The sequence below is a fragment of the Lissotriton helveticus genome, chromosome 2_1, assembly GCF_964261635.1.
Source record: "Lissotriton helveticus chromosome 2_1, aLisHel1.1, whole genome shotgun sequence".
Taxonomy (NCBI): domain Eukaryota; kingdom Metazoa; phylum Chordata; class Amphibia; order Caudata; family Salamandridae; genus Lissotriton; species Lissotriton helveticus.
In genome coordinates, this window is record NC_136059.1 from 1,030,243,377 (window position 1) to 1,030,266,981 (window position 23,605).

General features: G+C 43.4%; 1 protein-coding gene across 1 annotated transcript in view; it reads right to left on the reverse strand.

Moving 5' to 3' along the window:
• Window positions 1–23,605, reverse strand: part of KIF27 (kinesin family member 27) — a 437,315-nt gene that overhangs the window by 149,842 nt on the left and 263,868 nt on the right. Inside the window, exons 10-11 of the mRNA XM_078675808.1 lie at window positions 20,639–20,844; window positions 7,086–7,283 (exon numbers count right to left, since the gene is read on the reverse strand). Of these exons, the coding sequence (XP_078531934.1) occupies window positions 7,086–7,283; window positions 20,639–20,844 (404 nt within the window). The remainder of the gene's footprint in view (window positions 1–7,085; window positions 7,284–20,638; window positions 20,845–23,605) is intronic.

The window sequence follows — 23,605 nt, forward strand, 5'->3', positions numbered from 1 at the left end:
TATGACAACAGGCAGCCTTGCAATGGTGAAAAACGAAATACACTGTAATTCACCACCAGGACATGGCACACACATCAGTACATGTCCTACCTTTAACATACACAGCACCCTGCCCACAGAGGTATCTTGGGCCTACCTTCAGGGTGACGGACATAGAAAAAAGGAAGGTTGGGGCCTAGCATGAGGGTGCACTGGCCAGGTTGACATGGCAGTTACAAACTGCGCACAGACTCGGCGGTGGCAGATCTAAGTTACCTTTTCAGGGATACTTCTGTGGGTGGTACAACCAGTACTGCAAGCCCACAGGTAGCATTTGATTTACCAGCCCTGGCACACTCAGTGCACTTTACTAGGGCCTCACCAATAAATTAAATATGCCAATTACGGAAACACCAATCCATAACATAATTCACAACAGGAGCACTTGCACTTTAACACTGAAAAGCAGTGAGAACGTGCGCAGAGACACTAAACCAGCAAAAATAGAGTAAAAACCGGCAGGTCAGAAAGCAAAAAGACTGGGGAAACAAGCCAAAAGATGCCAAATCTAACACTACAATTACAAGGACAGCAGCAATACTTGTTACTAGGATTGCCTAAAACCCCTTCAGATTTTCAGGCCCTGGCAGCTGGCTTGACCGTAGTATAAAATGGTGCTAGGAACAAGAGCATGTACTTTGGCTGAAAGTCAGTTATCATCTTCTTTAATTTCATGAATGACCTTCATTGTGACTGGATAATATAGCTGAGATAAATCAAAACCTTCATGTTATCATAATTCATGGGAACAAATCACAAAGTGATAAAATGAAGTATTTGAACTAATCTCATACATTGGTGATTTCTAAGGTCATAAACCACTCCACTGTTTTCACCTGCTATTTTACTCTAAACAGAGACCACTGCATGCAAATCAGTTTTGGTCCTCATCAATAGAAAGATTCCATTCTAAACTGCCAGGCACATACCCTCCAGATATGAACACAAATAACATCAGAAAGGACTCTGCCTACTTAGGCCTCATCAATGACTTACAGCTCTAGTCCTATGGCAAAATGAGCATGGAACTCCCTCTTAGTATCCCCTTCGCACATAGGGCATCTTCAGTAACAAACATCAAAGATATATAAATAATACTTAACAATATTTCAGCCATTGGAAATCTCTCAGGGCACATCACATTCCATTTTCTTCACCCCCTATGCCTTTCTAGACTGATGCCATTCAAATGTAAATCCAAACTTCTTAGGATTGTATTCACAAGTCATCTGCGGCATGAGGTATAGGTTTCTGAAGTTTAACAGGTATGCTGTGATGGTGCGTGGAGAGGCTCTAGATGGTAGGGAACCACAAGATCCCTGTGTACTCATTTGAATGAGAAGAACTTTGGGAGTGGTGGTGGCATTGGTGATCCACTCCTCAGGCAAGAGTTTGAAGCTGGTGCCCTACAACCATTCCAGCAGGTCAACCACCTGACTGTTATTGCACCTGAAATGATCCTCCATATTCTCTGCTGTGAATTTGAGGTTCTTCATATAGTCCTGCATCGCATTCACATTTAACTCGAAGAAGTTCACATTTAACTCAGTTTAGTCAATGATTTTTCAGTACCTTATCCAAGACTTTCAACCAGTCATAGTGGATTAAGTCACACATCAATAGTCACAGAGGAACTGTTACTTTCTTGTAATCCTAGTTATGATTCGTAGGTATTCTCTCCTAAGTCATAAACATGCAATAGACTCATCTGCATGCGAGAACACTGCAAGACCCACACACATATACATATATGAGTGTGTGTGTGTGTGTGTGGACCAAGTTTCCATGTGAAATAGATTTTTTTGTTTTGCTTATGACTTTGGCGCCATTTGACAGCCCATGACAAACCTTACCAAACAAACTTTCATCCACTTCAGTTCCTTCCTGGAAAGCTGGGGTGCAGCAGCGGCACGCCCTCTGCCAAAGTGGCAAGGTGGGCCAGACGAGATAGCTGGGAGGGGAGGGGTCGCGGGACAAAATAAGAATTTAAATTTAAAAAAGCTTACTTACCTCATTGGCGCTGCCTTCGCTGTCCGCTCCATCACACTCTTCCTGCTCTGGGACAGGCTCCCAGAATGGACTGCGGCCAATCATGACACTGCAAGAAAGCAGTATCAGGATTGGCCTGAGCGCTGGGACTTTGTGCTCCTAAGCAGACTGGGAGCCTGTGCCTGCTTTCTCCAGCCCCAGCAATGTTGCTGGGGCTGGAGAAAGCTTCACTGCACATGAGGGTTTGGCCGGCCTGAAACGGCTGGCAAAACCCTCATGCACAGAGTGCACAAGGGTGTGCACTACCACTCCCCCACGACATTGTCATACCCTGGAACCGCCCTCAAGACTCGTCAGAGTCCTGGGGGCAGGTCCAGGGGGATTAAAATAAAATAATAATAAAACTGGTTTAAAACCCTTTTTAGTATCATTTATTTGCGGTGGTGGCAGGGGGGTGGCGCTACCCAACCCTAATGGAGGAGCCGCAGCTGTAGGGGTGGGCCATTGAGTGGGGGCCGAGAAAAAGAGGGCGGTCTCATAATGTATTTTATCTATGCGATTTTCCACATAAAAATTTACTATTGATCTCTCAAAAATAGCTGAACGAAATTACACCAAATCTGGCAGAAAGCTAGATTTTGGTTTTGAAAGAGAGGTGTTCAAGATCTGGTTTTACTCCATTCAGTAGATTTTGAGAGATTAAGGTTCAAAATGTATGTACATTTCACGCCAAGGATTGCCTGCAAAAATATCTAAAGATAAGATCTGATTGACTGACACCACATCAATAAAGATGTGGTAGCAGCCATTGTAGGACTCACAGTCAGATGTTTACAAATCTAGAACTGCGGTTTCCAAATTGCAATCTTATTCAATTGCAATTAAGAAATCGCAATTCCTGATGTAAGAAACATACATCTTTTAAACAGCGATTCCTAGTGGGTCACACATTGACCTACATCATGAATATGAATGACCACCATGTCTGTGATTGCTTTTAAGTAAATTAGCCTTTTTTTTTTTAAATGCAGCCCATTATCCTTATAGGAAAATGGGATGCGTTTAAAAAATAGAAAATTAAACTCTAAAGCTTCATTTTTTTAAAGTAGTCAGTGTTCTGCGGTAAGACCCTAAACAGCCCAAAGGGCAGGGTGCACTGTATTAAAAAAGTTGGACATGTACTTTTAAGTTTTACATGTCGTGGTAGAGAAAAACTCACACATTTCTTTTTCACTACTGTGAGCCATACCTGTCCTATAATCTAACATTGGGTTACCTTATAAGGGATAACTTTTGTTTGGGAAAAGGTAAGAATGTCATGTTTGGTGTCTAAGGAATTGTAATGTAAAAACCTCTTTAATGGAGAGGTCAGCATTTAAGTCACAATTCTGAAAATGCCACTTTTAGAAAGTTGGTATTATTTTGTCCTTACCATTTGCTGCCTGCAGCCTGTTTCCTGTGTCACATGACTAGGTGTAGTTGGCAGTTGGCTTTTGTGTTTTCCTCCCAGACAGTAACACAAAAGGGGGCTAGATGATGGCAGAATGAACTACCCTAACATGATGGGAGGGGCAAAGCCGTGCACAGCCCCATTTGCACCTCAAAGAGACTGCCTCAGCACACTGACAAAGGAATTAGTACTAGTTTATTGTCACCCCAGAGATCCTGAGACCAGGCCAGGGAGGAAAGACATTCCAGAACAATCTATAGGGGAAAACTCTATAAGTTTCTCCCACTTCAAAGCTGGCACCAGGTATAAATATCAGACCCTGAGACCCATTTTTCATTACACTCCTGTACCTGTGGATACTACAGAAGAAGGACTGCCCTCCTGCCAGAGGACTCCCAGCTGCCTGAGGCCTCCCCTGCTGTCTGAAGAGGAAGACAGAATCTCCTCCCTTCATCCTAGTTTACCTCAAGTAACTACAAGAGTAAGCTGACTGATCTTCTGTACAAAGATACATAACAATCCCCAGAGACCTCCCTGCACTGTGCAGCTGACCTGCTGCATCTCAATCTGCCTAGAGCTGCAACTGGACTTGCCGGAGCCCTGCCGGCTTCTTCAACAGTGAGTCTCTGATCCCCAAGAGGTGACTCCACAGGTTCTGGACCCTTGGTGCATCATAGTGGGTACAAAGTAGAAATCCTGAGTTTTTGGGCTCTTTGCGATTGCAAACAGCCCTGTTCGTACCAAGATATTGTTGCCTCTGGTAGCGGGCAACAAAAAGCACAAGTGGACCGAACTCTACTTGCTACAGTGACCGCCAGTAACAATTGGCAGATTGAGATCTGCACTTTGCACTACAGCATCGACAGCCTGCGACAACCTCCAATGCAAAGCTCCAACAACCACATCTACGACGCTCGACAGGATCGTCACAATACAGTGATGACTGTCTGGGATGCCAGGCCTGCTTTTCGGGCTACAGCAGTCCCCATCCGAGCCCGTTGTAGTCTCTCTCACTGTGAACTGGACCCTTCGTGCCAGAGTTCGAGAAAGTTACTTTTTTTATTGGAACTAACCTGGTCCCTGTATCCGGTCCGGCCCGTGCTCTATTGCAGTCGACTGAACTTGTGACTTTCATTTGGTCTCACAAGACCAAATAACCATGAGTGGCGCTTTGTGCTTTTAGGTGCTATACTTACATTAAATGTTATATAGCACTGGGTAGTTATAGTTAGTTATATATATATATATATATATATACATATATATATATAGATATAGATATTACTGAAAGAAACAAAGGTTACGCCGATGGTGTAGTTAGGTTGACATTTTACCCACACAATGCCATAGAAATTCAGCAGTTATAGTTAGACTTATGTTAAGAAACTATAACTCGTGGCCTGAAGTTACTTAATGGCATAATATATATACTACTCTGTGGCAGTCGCCACGGAGTAGTTATAGTTAGGTCAGATGCTTCATAGGAAAAGCGGGGGAGGCACATGATTTGTTTCAACTACTGGGACGCTCTCGGGCAGCTATGCGCTCTATAAATCTATTTTCTTTCTTTCTTCTTCTTTCTTTCTTCTTCTTCTTCTTTCTTTCTTCTTCTTCTTCTTCTTCCTTTCTTCTTTCTTTCTTCTTCTTCTTTCTTCTTCTTCTTTCTTTCTACTACAGCCGGGTCAGTTTATGCAAATATGCTAAGCTGTTCCTGACAGCTCTGGATGGACTTTCCTGCGCAGCCAGCAGAATCACAGATACTGATGCTGATTAAGGATCCGGTAGAGGCCTGATATCCTGCATCTAAAGGCCCTTAAGGTGGACCGAAAGACGGACATGGTGGTAGTCCCTGACAGGTGGATGGGTGACTTACCTGCGCCACTTACGGAGGGCGAATGGAAGCGGGCCTGTACTCAGGTCAGGGAAGTAGCTACTAATGCACAGTTCAAGCATACTCAGTTTTATTGTTTAGATCTGACCTACTTATCACCACAACTGCTGCACAGAATTTGCGTTTTGCGGTCGAGTGCATGTCCCAGATGTGGGTCAGATCAGGTGCCATTTATACATATGATGTGGGAATGCAGTAGGCTGCAGAGGTGCTGGGAGGGTGTGCTGCGGATTATATGCGGGGTTGCATACATACAGTAGGACTTCTTGATCAAGCACTGCCTTCTTGGAGTGCTCATGATTCCCAAAAGAGGGGCTAAAATGTAACACAGGTTTGTCCTTCTGGGACTGGGATTGACTAAGTGGCGTTTAGTCAAAAGCTGGATGCAACCCAGGCCGCCAACCATCCGATAATGGCTGTACGACACGCACGAATGTAGAGTGGCAGAGAAACAATGGTTGTGGTTAGTGTGCACTGATGAGCACTCAGACAAGGACTAACAACTTTGGGGAGCCATGATGGAAATTCTGGTGGCTATGGAGCTGCTGGGGGATGACCCAACCATTGTTGCTCCAGTTCTGGCACCTTGATACCCAATGTGGTGACATAGTCGGTAATGCTCCTAGTCAAGGATGGGATGGAACATGTAGTTGATGGGCCTGGAGGCAGACATGGACACGCTCTGCGGCCAGGGGGCTCAACCCCCAAAATATATATATATATGTGTGTGTTTAATGTTGTAGATGGGCTGCCTGCTTTTCTCCCCTCGGCGCTGCCTTGGGGTGTGAGGAAAAAGTACTGCCACGGACTGTCCACTATTGCTGCTTAGTATTATAGAATTTGTATACTTAGTTTTGGTAGCCAATCTACACAGTTTATGTCAGGGGAAATGCTAGTGAAGGTTCGTCGATAATGAGCTGAATGCTAAGTGGCTGTTAATATGAAGCTAGACAGCAGCAACAAGAGAAGAGAAAGTGTTGGAGGCCTGTGGTTGCTGACGTGCTGTATCCTATCCTGTAAGGGATGTCCCTTGTTTGGTAACACTGTATGTTTCAGTGTTGGCATAGCCATACTGCTGTCTTTTAAACATTATACTGTAAGAAATCTCAATCAAGACATGTTAAAAACAAAAAGTATCCACCCAGTAATTTTCTCTTTTGACCTGCTGAAATGTACCTTGGGGAAACTGCCAGGGTGTTGAGTTTATTGCACCAGGTATTTACTGGTTGAGGCAATTTCCACATAACTTATAATTATGATCCCTACACTGCAGTGACGTGGCATGGGCTCTGCCACAGGGGCAGCTGCCCCTGGTGCAAAATTCTTAGAGACGCAAAATATTAAAAGAAAAAAAATTCAGCAGCAGGTCTCGCGACCAAATTTATTTTCTTTTAACATTTTGCGCCCTCGCGAGTATTGGGGGGGGGGGGGGGGGCAATATTTGCCTTGCCCCAGGCACTGGCAACCCACGCTACGCCACTGGCGCAGGGGTCAACATTATCTAGCCCACATGTAAACAGGGTCACTGTAGTAGGAGTGCAAGGGGATAACTATGGGCAACATAAGAATGACAATGCATGTTTTTTTTAATGATGTGGCAGCAAGTGAAGCAGCTACTTCCCCATACCAAACATTATCTTTAAATTATTTTATTTCCTTGTCTATGGTGCATTGTAAAAACAGTCCACAGAACTGTTAAAGAAGAATGATCCCTACTTTTATTTGCAGTTGATTTTGTTGAATCTCCGACTCCAACTTTCGCTTTTTGTCAGCCTCCTCGCGTAGTTTCTTTTGTAGTTGTGCTTGCTGTTGTCTCATGTGATCAACGTTCTGCCCCAGCTCAGTGACTCGTTTCTCATTTTGTGTGGAAAGCGATGCCAACTTCTTCGTATCCTGTTGTTTCTTGTTTAACATCTAAGACCAGACAACATAGTCAATTGCATAAAATGAATATTAAGAGCCGTAGATCGCTTTCATGCATATACCAATAGACTTTTGTGGAGAATCAAAAGGATTAACACATTTCAGCTCTAGGAGGACTTGAAAGTAGTCCAAGGTTTTTTTAACTGAGTGGCAAGGAGACCAACAACGGGCACTTCAAGAACAAATTAATGGAGCATTATCAAAAGGTTAGATTTACTAGTGGACAAAAACAAAACTGTCCTATAGTTTTGTGTTGACTTTAAAAAGGACTCTCAGTAGAAACAAAATGTGTATGTGAGTGGAAAGTTGTGCAGTCTCCTCACAGGCAACTCGACAATTGTTTAGACAATGCAAGCTTGATTTAATAAATAAAAAAAAAAACAGGCATCTGAAATTATTTCTGATGCAGTAAAAGCAAAAGGCTGTGCAGGGCAAAGGGAAGACTACCACTACACTGTGGCTGCAGTGCCCATCCCATGCTCAAATGCCTCCTGCACCACCAGTACACTAGTGCTGTTCCCACATGCCTTGCCTCGCACTCAGCCACACCTTCCAGGTCTGAGCAGTGCACAGCTAAGGCATAGCCCAGTCAGCAACAGTCTTTGGCTCTCCCACAGACCACTTCCTGGTCCTCACTCTGTGGGCTCCCTGCTCCCCACCACGCGCCTCATATCCAAACGAAGAAGGGTTGCTACATGTCGTCACAGATATCCTGCTGCAAGATGTCCCACCCAGGAACCATCCAGCAGCAGCTAACCGCTGTCTCACAGCAGTTTCATGAGTCAAAGTTTTGACTTTGGTTGGAAGTCAGAAATGTTGACGCACAGTTTCTGACTTTACCAGTGTCAGGGGACCCATGACAAGCATGGGTTATTAGGCTCCATTCAAGTTTGAAGCTCTGCACCTGGCTGTCAACAACCATTTTGGAAGTAGCAGTTGGAAGAAGGCAAAACAGCAGGCCTTGTCTCAAATATTCCCTTTCTATCACAAAATCATCTGAGTTAATTGCCTCTACCCACTATCAGCATTGATGGTAGAGCTCTGAGAGAGATAATGGATGTATGACGTTAAAACGCATGCTTTTACCACGCATGCTGTCACAACGCAAGTATTACAACGCAAACCTTTACAACGCATTACACTTGGGGGTGCTGGATAGTGAATAGTTTAATTTACTATTCCAACTCCAGTCCCCGTGGACACTAGGGAAGGTGTTGGATAGTAAATTAAAACTATTCCCTATCCTAGAGCGCCCCCCAGTGTAATGCGTTGTAAAGGTTTTCGCTGTAATACTTGCGTTGTAACAGCACTGCGTGGTAAAAGTTTCGTTGTAAAGGATGTTTCCCGAGATAATCCGCAAGACCTATACCGAAAAGTCCCTAAAGCAGCCCCTGACTCAATCCTCTCACACTTCCGTGTCTCAGTGCCTGGGGATGTTTCCTTCAGACCAGAGATGCCAACAATACACTTCCTTGCCTGGGGAGGCTAAGTCACAACCTCCTCATGTGCTATGCTGTACCAGTCAAAAATGGATCCCAGTGATCTAGTCAAGCATAGACTCACATTTAACTGGAAACGCTCCGCACAGGACCGTAAACAGCACACAGTACCTGCTCATAATCACTCTGAATGTCAGTGCAGGATCTGGGCACTGCAATCAGGCAGAACCTTACTCATGTGAGGCTAGTAGGCACCACTGTCTTCCTACAAAGGAAAAAGGTCTGTTTAGAACGATCAAATGGATATGTATGTCCCAGGACACAGACAGTAGTTTTTGTCAGCTCAAATGTACACTGGGTGGAGCCTCCAGAACACAGAGCTAGTCCCTGCGTCTCACAGCTTACAGAACCACCAAGGACATAGCATGCAAGCACCATCGTTGTGAGCACTAGGCCAAAAGAAAAATGTCAGCACAACAAATATGTTGTTGGGTTACTCAGGGTAGGGGTTGCACAGCTGTATTACCATGCAGGGAACATTCTCCTCCCAGCAATCAGCAAAGTAATCATCTTGGCCTGGCCCTAAACTAGAGCAATTCTGGGAGTTAGCTCAAGTGAACTTGTCTTAAGGGTTATTGATTTTATTGTATTAATTTTATTTATATGATTTCTAATACACCAAAATATTGCCTCTGTGTTCATGTTTACACACATAATGGAACTCTAGCAACATAATCAGAGAGAAACAACATGAATCTATCACTGGCTTCTGAGAAGATTATTTGCACCCTGAAGCAACCTTTTGAGTAATCTTGGTCTACGTCTGCCATGTAGCTGGGATACATGTTAACAGTTAGGTGAGAAGAGTCTACTTTGGAATCAGTCAACATTTTCCATTTTATTAAGTAAAATTGTGCAGCTAAGTCAGAAACACTCAGAACGTTTAGTCAACATTAATATGCAGCGCAAAATGTACACAAATAATGTTCAATTTTCAAAGGAGAGTAAAATATCGATCAAGGTCCCAGTGCTGGCACACTTTGCCAGCAAACATTTAACCCAAAAGTATTTTACAGTAATCAGGTCTTTATTCAGAGTTTGGTCGAGAGGCAGGAATGCCCTAAATCACTTTTCCACATGTCCTGCCAAACCAGTGGTTCCCCAGCTCTCTTTAGAGACGGGTAACGGCTGAGCTAACTTTGGCATACCCCTGACCGAGGGGTCCGCCTGCCACAGGTCCACTGGGTTACAGTGACAGTTCCCCCACTCTATTGAGGGTGGGAGAATCGTTTCTCATTTTCCCTGCCTGTGTCCACCATCCAAGGCATGGCGGACACAAAAAGGGAAAATATTAAATGGCCCGACAAACGGAAAAAACTCTGTCCGAGTTGGGGGCCATATACACAGAGTAACCTTCCGCTTGAAAATAAGGCTCATACGGGCAGACACAACGGCAGTGCTTAATTTGTATTAAAAAAAAGTATCAGGCCCTCGTCAGGAGGCCACGGCAGCTTGTGACACCTATTACCCCTGCCAGTGCTGAAATTTATCAGCACCCACACAACTACTAAATCAACATCAAGTGTGATAATTCAGACTATACCAGCCCTCCCAAGCTAAAAGAATGGCTTGGGCGGCATGTCATAGATATCTTTACTGTATATTGAACAAATAAACAACAGACTGTCATACTCTCCTGGAGTTGACAATTAGCACCAAAAACCACCGGCTCAAATTAAGCACTGCACAACTGCCTTTAGTTATGTCAATGTCACTGAGATTTCTAATGACAAAACAGTGGAAGCTGCAACCGGAGGTTAATGGTCAGTTATCGAGATGTTGGTAAATTGCGATGTAGCCCTGATGTCTCAATCTTAACAACAAGGAGATCAAACATGGATTCAGGCATGCTTGGTGAGAAATGTGTGGAAAGGGAGAGGCTGTCCCAAGATACTGTCATGGGTACAAAAGAGGGAGGGAGTATGTTAATTTATGGCGTTTGGCCAATCTCCTGCAGGGGGTATGAATGGGCACTTAAAATGCAGTTGGCCTGATTCACACAGGTAACTTTCACTTTTGTGTACGTTTATACATGCTATAGTAACTTTACTACTTTTTGGTATTCACATACTACAAATGTAATTGTACTACCAGTAAAATTACTAGTAGCAAAATTACACTTGTAGTTTGTGAATTCCAAAACAGTAGTAAATTTACTACAAAGGAGCTCATTACGATGTCGGGCGAAAAGCTTCTGCCAACACCGTCACGGTTTCGGGACCAACCAACTTGCGGTCAGAGGTTCTGACCGCCGGATTACGATGCGACCAAACACTGTTCGGTTTGATTCCCATTGTTTCCAATGGGAGTTAGTGTTTTGCCCGAGGACCAGCCGTAACACAGGCACCTATGGGGAAATGGGGTGTGTGTAAAACCCTGCACCCTGTCGCAGGCACCCCATGGTGCCTGCTACACAGTGCAGGGTTTTATAGGGGAGTACCTAAGGTACCCCCTCGTCCACCAACTGTAATCCGAGGGGGCCCTGCCAGGGACCCCCATAGTCACTTTCCGACAGCCTTTCCATGCTGGTAAGGCTGGCGCGGAAAGGCTTTTGGAAACCGACATCATAATCCTGACGGGCGGGAACACCGTCCCTAGGGGTTACAGTGTGGTTCCGACCGCCAGGAACACTCCGTGAGTCGGTCAGAACCGAGTCAGAATGACTGGCCGGTTCATGTTCCAACCACAAACATCGTAATCGGAAGTCAGACTGTAAATTGACAGAGTCGGTCGGAAGTGCTCCGACACGGTCGGGAGATTCTGACTGTCGGGCAGAGGCTTGCTGCCCCACATCGTAATGAGCCCCAAAGTGAAAGTTTACCTTTGTGAATCAGGACTTATGGGCCTGATTCACAGGGCTGATTTACAAAGGTAAACTTACACTTTTGTGTAAATTTACACTTGATCTAATAACTTTACTACTGTTTTGGTATTCACAAACCACAAGTGTAATTTTACTATTCCAGTAGTAAGATAACACTCATAGCTTATGAATACCAAAACGTAGTAAAGATACTACAGACTGTGAGTAGTATTCTGTTATGTGACATGGACAAAGAAAACACCAGAAAAAGAGCCCCCTCGTTTACATGCATGACCATGCTTGACAATGACCCCCTTCGTACTCCACTATGCTGTTCTGTCTTCTTTGCTGTGCATTGTGGCGATTTCTGTAAACAGCATTTCAATGAAAGTTTTTGATTTCCAACTGGAGCAATGGAGGGAGATATGAAGAGCTTCATCCAAACTTGCTACATTTCACTGGTCACGACCCTGAGAAACTGCTCATATTACATGACCGGACACATCAAGTAGGCTCTGAAGACTCTGGGCGCAGTGTCCCCAGGCATCCTCACAAGGATTCATGCAGACTTTAAGTCCATCAGATACTTCCTGTGCTCACTCTTCACCTGGTAAGGAACAAGGTTGAGGACAGATCACTCTAGTAAATTAAGACGTTCTTTGGCATAGGCGACGAACCAACAGCTGGCCCAGCTCAACAGATGACCACTGTGGTGAAGGTTCAGCCATACATCGTCCAGAGTGGTAGACAAAGAGAGCCCATAACAATAATGAAAACACCACCTCCTGAAGATTTTGCAGAGACTAGGCAGGTGTCCTTCAGCATTTGAGAGCAGCCAGTCATCAGAAAATCGATCCCTAAGACACAGACAAATCTGCATCAGACTTGTGTACGTTACACACTTAAACCTCAGATTCAGCTTTGGATGTCAAAAGGGCTTTTCTGTAATTCAATAAGAATCGGGAAGTAGCAAACCTTATTTGTTTAAAGTATGACCTAGATCTTGGAAGGGCTGAAGACAGTTTGTTTTAGACTACGCAGATGCTTTTAAGGTTTTTGCTTTGATTAGTCAATCGTCTAAATAGGGTAATACTTGGTAACATTGTTTCCGGAGGTAAGCAGCTACCGGTGCAATGTACTTCATACACATTCTTCGAGCATATTTGAGTCTGAAAGGGAAGACTTTAAATTTATAATAGCGATAGGTCACCTGGAATCTCAGGAACCTTCAATTAGTTGGATAAATAGGAATATGAAAGTATGCATCCTCCAGGTCCAAAGATGACATACGGTCTTTGTTTCGTAGAAATTGTAGAACCTCCTGCAATGTCACAATGCAGAACTTTTCAATCAATCAGGTGGCTTGTAAAGCATGATTATTCACCCGCAAGGGTCTCAAGGCAATGAAGGGGGGGGGGGCTGCTGGTCTGTCAAAGGTGCTGTGGATAAGCTGAAGAGCCAGGTCTTGAGGTCCTTCCTGAATTGAGGCAGTGACAGTGATTGTCTGAGGTGGAGAGGCAGGGTGTTCCAGGTCTTTGATGCGAGGTAGGAGAAGGATCATCCTCTGGCTTTAGTTTTGCAGATATGTGAGATGGTAGCCAGAGCCAGTTTGGCAGAGCAAAGGTCTCTGGTGGGTGCGTGGAATGCGAGGCAGTGGTTGAGGTACATAGGTCCTGCGTCATATAGGGGTGTGTGAGGAGCTTGAAGGTGATTCTTTTCTTGACTGGGACCAGTGGAGGTCTCTCAGGTGGCTGGTGATGTGGCTGCAGCAGGGGATGTTGAGGAGGAGTTTGGCTGAGGAGTTCTGAATGTTCTGCAGTTTCGTGAGGAGTTTCTGTGTGATGCCGACATGGAGTGCATTGTCGTAGCTGATTCTGTTCATGATGAGTGCGTGGGTGACCATCTTTCTGTACTCAGTGTGGATCCATTTGAAGATCTTTTTGGAACAGGCATAGCTTGTGGTAGCAGGATGATGAGATGACGTTGATCTGGCAGTTCATGGTGAGCGAAGAGTACAGGAGCATACTGAGTTTTAATGCGTGGTCTGTGGGTGTGTGTGGGGGGGGGTGTTCCAAGCTCTGCGGGCCACCAGGAGTCGTCCCAGGTGGAGGGAGTGGAGCTACGGTCTTCTCTGAGATGAGCTTGAGGCAGCTGTTTTTCATCCAGGTGGCGACAGCCTTCATTCCATCGTGAAAGTTGTTCTTGGTGACTGTGGGTTCGTTGGTGAGGGAGAGAATCAGTTGGATGTCGTCGGCGTAGGAGACGACGTTGAGTCGTGGATCTTGATGATGGCTGTGAGCGGGCCATGTAGATGTTGAAGAGATTGGGGCTCAGGGAGGAGCCCGGAGGCACTCCGCAGCTGATCTCTGTTGGCTCTGAGAGGAAATGTGGTAGTCTGACTCTCTGTGATTGGCCAGTGAGGAAGGTGTGGATCCATTCTGGGAATTTGTCACGGATACCGGAATTGTGGAATCTTGAGCATAGGGTGCAGTGAGAGATGGTATCGAAGGCGGCTGAGAAGTGCAGGAGGATGAGGGCTGCAGTTTCGCCTCAGTCGAGGAGGGTGTGGACATCATTTGTGGCAGAGAGGAGGGTGGTATCGGTGCTGTGGTTGCTTCGGAAGCCAGACTGGGAGAGGTCCTGGATGTGGTTTGCTTCGATGATCTCAGAAAGTTGGACGTTGATGGCCTTCTTGATGACCTTGGCTGGGAAGGGGAGAAGAAAGGTGGGTCTGAGGTTCTTGAGGTATGTCAGGTCGGCAGAGGGTTTCTTCAGCAAGGGGTTGGTCTGTACGTGTTTCCAGTCTTCCAGGAAGATGGCAGGGTTGATGGAGCAGTTGATGGTGCAGCAGAGTTCGGGGGCTCCGTTGAAGATGTGATGCGGGCAGGGGTCTATGGGTGCCCCGGAATGGATGTTCTGCATGATCTTAAGGGTCCGTGGTGAGGGGAGTTTAGCTGAGTAGGGTCTGTTTGGATCCAGCATCATAGTGTGTGGTGGGTGGGGTGGGAGGGTCTTGGGTATCCAGGCAGTCAAAGCTGTCGCATATCTCCTTGATCTTGAGGTGGAAGTAGGTGCCTAGGTTGTTGCAGAGGACTTGGGGGTGGGGGGGAGATGATTGCTGTCTCTGTGCTGGGTCTGGGGAATTCTTTGACCACAACAAAAAGTTATTTACTAGTGAGTGCTTGGCGTTGATACTCTCTTGTAGGGCCGCTTTCTTTGCTGTTCTGATGAGGAGGTGGTGTGCAGTTTTGCTTTTATGGATATTTGCTGAGGTTTTGAAGAACCAATATTGGTTTCCATTCTCCCATTTGTTCCTCTGGGAAAAAAATTGGAATACAAGCCGAAGTTCCTTTGTGTCTTTGGGATCGCTTATATTCCTCTTTTTTCTGACATGGTACAGATTTTCTTCTGAAAGAGATGTAAATGTAGACAATTCATCTTGTGAGGTGGTGTCGTTGGAATTTTACCAACAAATTCTAGCAAGTGACCTTATTTTATAAGCTACAACATCCAATAGTCTGATGTAAGGTTGACCTATTTGTGGCAATGAGAAAAGATCTTTCATCCTAAAAGCGTATTGTGAAGTACTGTAAACATCACCAACTTGTCACTGCCTTTGTGAACCTTCATTGTTACTGGATAGGTTTCCGGCTTTCTTGTGAGGGGCTTGTTTATGGTAGGAAGCAGATGGGTGAGTACTATATTGCTGGTTATAGGATTAGTGATACTGAAAATAAGGGGCGGTATACTGTTTGCATCTTAGGACTGATAGACCCCTCTGTATAGATACATGCACCTTCCACATACCACCTCAAAAGGATTGATGGTGTCTCGGTTGAAGCACAGAAAGGGATCTCGATGTTTATGTCTGATTTATTAGACTGTAGAACTTCGTTGTGATGGTGGTAAATAAAGCCTCGCCATCATACTGCATATCTAATATCCTGCATTACATTTCAGGTCTAAAGGAAGTGACTGGCAGCCAACCTTGTTTATGCCACACAGCTGTCCCAGCTAGTTGTCTGAAGCCAGCTGACATTTTTGTCCATAGGTGTATCAACAATTGCTGAAAACGTTTTCCTCCTTCCTGTAGCTTTTTAATGATCTGGCAAATGCTCTAGGTATGGCCCCATGTCTGACCACATTTAATGGTCTTATCTAGTTAATATTTCTAGAACATTTGAGGCCCTGATGGAGGTGGCTTTTTTTGTTTGCCAATGTTGTCTAGTTTCCTGTCCTCCCTGTCGGGCGGTGCTTTACAGTTTGATGTAGGGTTTCAAGATTGTCTTAGAGCTGCTTGTGTTACACCAAGTCTGTTTAGAGGTGGCAAATTTGGCATGCAGGAGTGTTTTCTGGTACTTTTTACTTTTTGTCCAGGCGTGGAATCACTGCAGGAATTATAGTTGGTGTCTTTATATTTTTTAGGCCCTCCACCCATATGTGGTCTATTATAGCGATTGATTTAATCATTTTTCCGGCATGTTCCTTTAACTCATAAACGTTACAGACATTCTCTTCTGCCGTCACTGGTAGGTCAAACCTTTTTGACACTCTTTTTATCAAATTGTGGAAGACACCAATGTCATCTGATAAAGAGTCAAACACTGGGTGAGTGACACCGCCTAGTGTGTGGAAGCGATGTAGTCAACCAATCTAGGCATGAATATTGGGGGGTATTTGCTAACTGTCTGCCTTCCTGGTCATCATCTGTATCTGTTGCCTGTGGTGTAATTGACTGTGGTGCGGAGGTGAATGGCGCGACAACTGAGCCATTGGAGGGAGGTGCTGGGAGGTGAAAAGTACTGGGGTTGCGTTGTGTGCTCAGTCTTGTTTGAGGCCTGGAACCAGTTGGTGTTGTAGGTTTCAAAAGCAGTCTTTTGGATTGAGAATCAAGTGACTCAGCAAAGCGTCTACAGTAGTCCTTAATCATCTACATAAACCTTAGACCAAGGCCAACTGCATCATCTCTTCTTGTGGCCCTAGCATTGTGTTTCAGAAATGTCCAAATCATATTGCCATCCATCATCCTCATCATCTTCATCCTCCTGATTTTACATATAGAACTCATATGTGTGTCTAGTCTCCAGGTTGACAACCTGCCTTTGTTCTGATGGATATATCATGTCTTTGTTATCGCCATCCTCTACTTCTGGATCCTGGGCATTCACCTATAACTCAGTGGGAATGTATGTTGGTCCAAAGGGTTTAGCCTGTCTGACTCTTCTGTGTAGAAGAGGTGTTGTAGTGGGTTGAGTGAAACTTTACTTGGGCACGTATATTCCAGCATCAAAGTCAATGGAAAACCCTTGTCAGAAATCATGGTTATTTTCGTGCTCTTGGGCGTTGAGGTTATGTCCATTCTCGTTGATGGAGTAACGGTGTTGTCGTTGATGACCTTGTCGTCGGTGATGGTGCTATCTTAGTCGGTGCTGTTGTTGTTGTTAACTTCATCAACAGTATTTTCATCAGTGTCTTTGTCACCTGTGTTGTCATTAACGGTGCTCCCATTGATGAAGTTATAAGTGATGAAGACAGTCGTCAATGCTACTGGTGTATTTATTGCTGATGGAGTCTTCGACGGTGATCCAGATCAAATTGTCATTGCTGGTAAGGATAAAGAGTATTTTGAAGACTGCGGAGCCAGCTTCTTCTTTCTAGGACTTGAAGGTGCAGAAAAGGTTCTGTAATGTTTTTCTGACAGAATTTTTCTAGTCAGAGTGTTTACATTTGAAGGAGGGCTCTCTTCTCTTGTAGATTTTTAAAAGCTTTGAAGTTTTTTTAGGAGGTTCTCCTTCAGATCTTGTCTTTAAAGTGCACTCAAAGTGTGTGCACTCAGAGTGTTTGTGGAGAATGCGCTACAAATTTAACAGTTGTCTGCCTTGTGTGTTGGAGGTAGGCAATAAATGCATTTCTTGTGTGGATCTTTAGAGCGAATCCTCTTTTTTCCACAAGTTCCAAATGGACTGAAAAGGCCTTTCTTGGAAGCTCCAGCCATGGTCTGATTTATTTTAAGCTTAATAAATTGCTAAATCCTTTCTAAGTTTTGAGCGAGATAGTAATTTATCTGACTGACTGAGCACAGCTCAAAGGCACAATCTTCACACATGACGTGCAGTGGAAATCTGAACTGTGGTGGCCTGTGGGAGGAGAGGTGAATGCTGTACTTTGCCCTGTTTGGCTGAGTTTTGGATCTCTTTTAATGATGTGAATAGACAACTATTGGGTCAGGTTAAAGCTACTCTCTATATCTTTAACATTGTACAGCCCACTATGTCTACTGAGAGACTCCCAACATTACGATGGGGATGATTCAAGCATGTAAATCTATGAAAGATCAAACTTACTAAAGAAGGGATGTTCCATATTAGGTCCACATTGTTCCTGTGCCAGGTCTTCTCCTCAGGTCAACTACGATGGGAGAGGCTGCCATTTTAATAGCTAATTCATGTCCACATTAAGTCCTAAAAGTAATACCACTGAAAATACTACAAAAAAAGATACTATGTACATTTTACAATGCACACAGAACTTATAAACAGGACATATTATCAGAAATATGCAGGAATAGAAAAATGAAAACAATATTTAACATATAGAAAGAAAGTTGAAAAACTATTTTACTTGTCTCTGTACTTTATTATGTGGAGCTTTACACCCCAACTGCGGAAATCTCCCTTTGGTATTGAATGGGGAAAATAAAACATGTTTATTCACTTGGAAAACATTTTTTATATTCTTTTATTTAAAATGTTACTTTTAGAGTTAGTCATTTTATTTGGGGAATTAAAGACAAAAATGCTACTGTACTATCAGCTACATTCATGCTCAAAAATTTAATTATTTTAAATATGTTAAATTACATTAACATTATTTTTTCAAAGAAAAACTAAAAAATAGATACCAACCTAAAGTAAAACCATATATATTTTAATTATGTATTAGTAATTATTAAAAGTGTTTTTATAGAATTAACAGTAATGTAAATATAATTATTAAACTGGGTTATATGAATTTTTAAATGCAAAAATAGGTTATTAAAATAAGTAATTATTAAATTAAACATTATTTAACATTAAATTATATTTATTTATATTTTTAACTAGCTAAATTAATTGCATTTATTATTTCCTATGGGGTATAATTTTAAGTCACAAATGTCATTGATTTCAAAGGGAGATTATCGCAGTACCACTTGTTGGCGACGTGGTGCTGCACTTTCTCCAGCTCTGAGCTGGAGTACTGTACTACTGTTTTGAGTAACTCTGTGGCTGTAGTAATTTAAGAAGCGCAGTTTGTGAATATGAATTGGATTACTCTTTTGGTGGTGGGCAGATTTCCCTCCATGAACCCCTCCCTAAACCCCTTACCCTCTCCTTACTCCAACCTATTCCCTTTCCCTTTATGTTGTAAGGATTCCACATTTCCAGGTACTCCGCTATGTCCTTTTCTAAATTTACTATTAAAATGTATATTTAAGCGGGTAGGGACACCGGGGCAAGGATCTCTACACAATAAAAGATGGGACAGGAGGCGTCCTAAACTTCACATGGAGGTTTGTGAATAGCATTCTATAGTAGGATTTGTAGTGCTACAAACCATACTGCAAAGTGCATTTTAGGATTAGCCCTCCAAATAGTTTTCTTTTCCCTTCTTGGGAACAAAGATGGTAATAACCTGGAGATGAGTAACCAAAGCAACCATGTTGTATATGATTGGACATTTGTTTTTATTTACACAATGATGATCTTGAATGTGTGGTGTTTAATTTAGATTTTTCTGACCCTGGCCATGAGCAGTTTCCATATTTGCATCTGCAAGACCATTTATTAAGTGTACCCGCTCTGCAAACAAGCTGAAACAAAGACACTCGACAGCTCACAATGACAAGGCAGAATCGGACGCTTTAATACCAAGACCGTACTAAATTGAACGCACTTTCTTAACCACTTTATGGGTGGTACCCACTGCAATGGTCTAAACCCTGCCATGTATCTGCAGCTGAGACAGTGGTGCATGTCTGAGATATAGCACTCTCTCTGTCATTCATCTATACAAGTGGTTTTATGCATCCAAAAGAGAGATGCAATCTAGGTTTCTACCCAGAAGAACTCAGTAAGACATTCATTCATGCCCTGTGGCCTAGTGACAAACCACATGAGCTTGTGTTTTAGTGGGCTCTCCCTTAAATGAAAATATGTCACAGTGTTAGCTTTCAAACTCCCAGAATTAGAAGGTTGCATATCACTACAGAAAGTTGTGCATTATAGTGAACCAGTGAGGGGCCTGTTCATTGAGGAGAACTCTCTCGAATCCTTGATTATGAATTGTAGGAGGCAGGCCATCAGGTTCCCTTGTGTGAAACATTTAAGCAATGGAGAATTGTTGGCTTTGCCCTTTGGGCACTGGTATCTGCCTCTGAATTCTTCACAGTGGGCTACCAGTACCTATGCCATGTAAATCGCAGGGCACTGCTACATCGTTGGTGGCTTAAGAAACATGTCCCTTACTCTTCTGAGTAATTATAAATTTCAGTGCCTATAGACTACTGCAGGTTACCAATCTCTCCTAGGATATCCTCTGCAGAGGAAGGGTTAGACCCTTGGTGATAAACATGCAGTAAATGGATTATCACACATGTATCACTCGCCACCTATTCAAATTATTGCAATATGAAAGCACTGTCCCTTCTTGTGGTGCCATCATGGCAAAACAACAAATATCAAATAGATGCTATGTGATGTCCCTTGCAGCTTAGTCACTTGGGATTATAAGGCAGTTTGATGTCATTCAGCAATGACTGAAAAGACCCTTTCTGCATATATTATCATTAGTAATTTGATTTTCCACAATTAAAATAGTATGGCTCTAGGCCACGCTTAAAAATGAAATGCAAGATAGCAGAAAGAACAACTATCAAAGGTGCAATGGTTTTTAACATGCACACGCAGCTGCACTACAGATAATAATGTACTTGATAAAAGACTGGGAAAATGTGGGCAGTCAAAGGATTTAAATGTATTAATCTTAATAGAGAAATAAAGTACCTGCACTTTTAGCTTTGCTGCATCCATCTTCTTCCGAAACTCTCGTTGCAACTTTGCCTTCTGAGCACTGTCTCTGGTTTCTTTGCTCTCAAGTTCTTGAAGAAGTGCTTGTGTTTCAGCTAGCTCTGCTTTGGCTTGTTCTGCTTCTTGTTCCAGATGTGAAATTTTCATTGCATACTGTTGGTTCACAGTCTGAGCATCGTTACCTTAAAAGAGCCAAATGCATTAAATATTGAAAAACATATTGAGTGTCATATCAAATCGATATCTAAGTGCATCTATATAGCGTTAGGCAGGTGGATATGAGGAGAAGAAAACTTAAGTCCGTGTTCGATCATGTTCTACAGTCAGTCGCGGTACCAGCTTCTTGGCAAGGAGTAACAATTCAACCACTGCTTAAAAATGGAAGCTGAAATATCCCTGCAAAATTCCACCTGATTGCTCTTTTAGAAGAAGAAGGAAAACTTTTTGCCAAACACATACTTTCACATCTAACACATTGGATAGCATCTAACAATCTGCTGCTACTTAATCTGAGCAGGATGCACAACTTTAGACGACAAATTCGCACTGATTCCCCTAATTGAAAAAGCATTACATCTAAGAACATCACTATAGGCTTGCTCTATGGATTATTCTTCGGCATTTGACGAAACAGATCACTACCTCTTATGGTTAAAACTCTCAACATTGGGTATTGACTCTAATTTGTTATACGGCAGGAGACAAAGAAACAAGAAAGCAATAAAAGTAACAAACAGTAACAGAGTTACCCAGTAGCTACTGAGGATCCCTAGAAAAACCGTTAGCGTCGACGACGTGGAAAAAAGGGAACTGATGTCATCACGCCGACGTAGGCCTATTATGGAGTCTGTGACATCAGCGGAGCCGCGCGCGATGCCGTGCTTCTGTGATGTCGTCCACGTCGGCGTGAAGAGCTACGAAAGATTTTCCAAATGTTGCCGACGCAGGGGGATATTCACAAGGTGAGGAATCCACTGGCAGATGTATCCATCAGAAAAAAGTACTACACTCGAATTTATGGATGCATATCGAGCTGTCCACCATGGCTCCCCTAAAATTGCCATAAAAAATGGGCTAACGCAAGGATGCATACTAGCTCCATCTCTTTTTTCATTATACTTTTCCGACTAGGGCAATTACATAAAAATCTGAATTCCTGCCACCAAAACTGGGAAACTGTCCAGCCAGCTATCTGGCAAACGCAGACAACCTAGTTGATCTGCTCTCAGACTCCAATAGGATAACACATACATTGTTCTATATCCCCTCAGAAAACTGTGCGATCTTTACCATCAAAATATCATCCAATAGTTGATAAAATGTTTTCACTGAAAAGAATCTATGAAACTGCTCCCTGTCTTGCTGATTTAAATCGGATTCATTGATTGTTAGCAATTTTAACAGCCACCTGCGAACACTGAATTTGTTTTTATTGCTAATGCAATGTCTAATTTCATGTGCAAATCAGAACAGTACATTATCAAATTAACTGTGGATATTAGATTCCTCAGTTCATGTGCATCGGAGAAGTAAAACAATTGTCTGTACTGTACAATTAAATGTGTGGAACAGCTAACAAGTCCTAGGAAGATTATGCTAGCAAGCAAAGAAACTGTGCTAGTTGCAAAGAACATTGTCCATTGTTATAGATAGGGTTTTCATGAAGACCTTATTGTGCATAATAGGGTTATTCATCCATTACAGGGTTCTCTCTACAATATGAAACATGCTTTAAAGCTAACAGTGTCCTAAAATATGGGTTGACGTGCTTGCTTCTTTTCTGATTATCGGGATTTGGTATAGAATGTTTTTCTCTGGAAAAGAAAGTTCTCCAGTATGGTTAATACTTTCAGATTAACACTATTAGAATGATTTGCTGTTATATGGGTGTATATTTGAGCATGTGTTCAATCTCTGATTTAAACTTAATCTCTCAAATTGATTTTTCAATGTCTCTGCTTCTAATGTAAAGTTTAAAAGGTATTAGGAATAGTCTGTTACTCAATATGTACACTAACTGCACATACATCCTTTAAGAGATCAACTTGTGAGTAGGTTATAGTGAAGCTGTAGTTATGTTTATATCAGATTCCTCCTACTTGAATGGACAGCTATTCACCAAACGTGGATGAGGCAAATTTGTTTAAAGCAGCTCGTGATCCTTTTATGATTCGGTGAGATCCATTAGCCATTTTCTACATAAAAGACAAACAAGCATTGGCATAGCCAATAGGTCTCGCCTTTGGGACCTTATACCTGTTTAGTCATCCTTGGTGCAACAATATCAAGTGCTGCATGGCTAAACACTTACAAGGTCCCAAAGGCGAGACCTATTGGCTATGCCAATGCTTGTTTTGAGTGAGTGGCTCATGCCACTGTGAGGTAGAGATGTTGCGAGTGATTTTACAGGAGCCCCTGTGACATTGCGCCTCTTCAAAATGTATCTTGGGTCTGGTGTAATACTTCTAGTCCCTATTCCCGTCTTCTCGCACCGAATGCATCCTTAAATGTCCCATGTACAGCCGGGGTTGACACTATTACCCCTGCCCTCCAGTGACACTTTACCGGTCACGGGTGGTGGTGGTGAATGCGGTGGTGGACGTGGTGGTGGATGTGGTGGTGGTGGACGTGGTGGTGGTGGACATGGTGATGGTGGTGGTGGACGTGGTGGACGCGGTGGTGGTGGTGGATGTTGTAGTGGTGGTGGACAATGTGGTGGGCTTGATAGTGGTGATGGTCGTGGAGGTGGTGGTGGTGATGGTGGTGGTGGTGGTGGACGTGGTGGTGGATGTGGACGTGGTGGTGGTGTTGGACGTGGTCATAGTGGTGGACGTGGTGGTGGAGAACATGGTGGTGGTGGACGTGGTGAATGTGATGTTGGTGGTGGATGTGTTGGTGGTGGTGGATGTGGTGGTGAACGTGGTGGTGGCGGTGGCCGTGGTG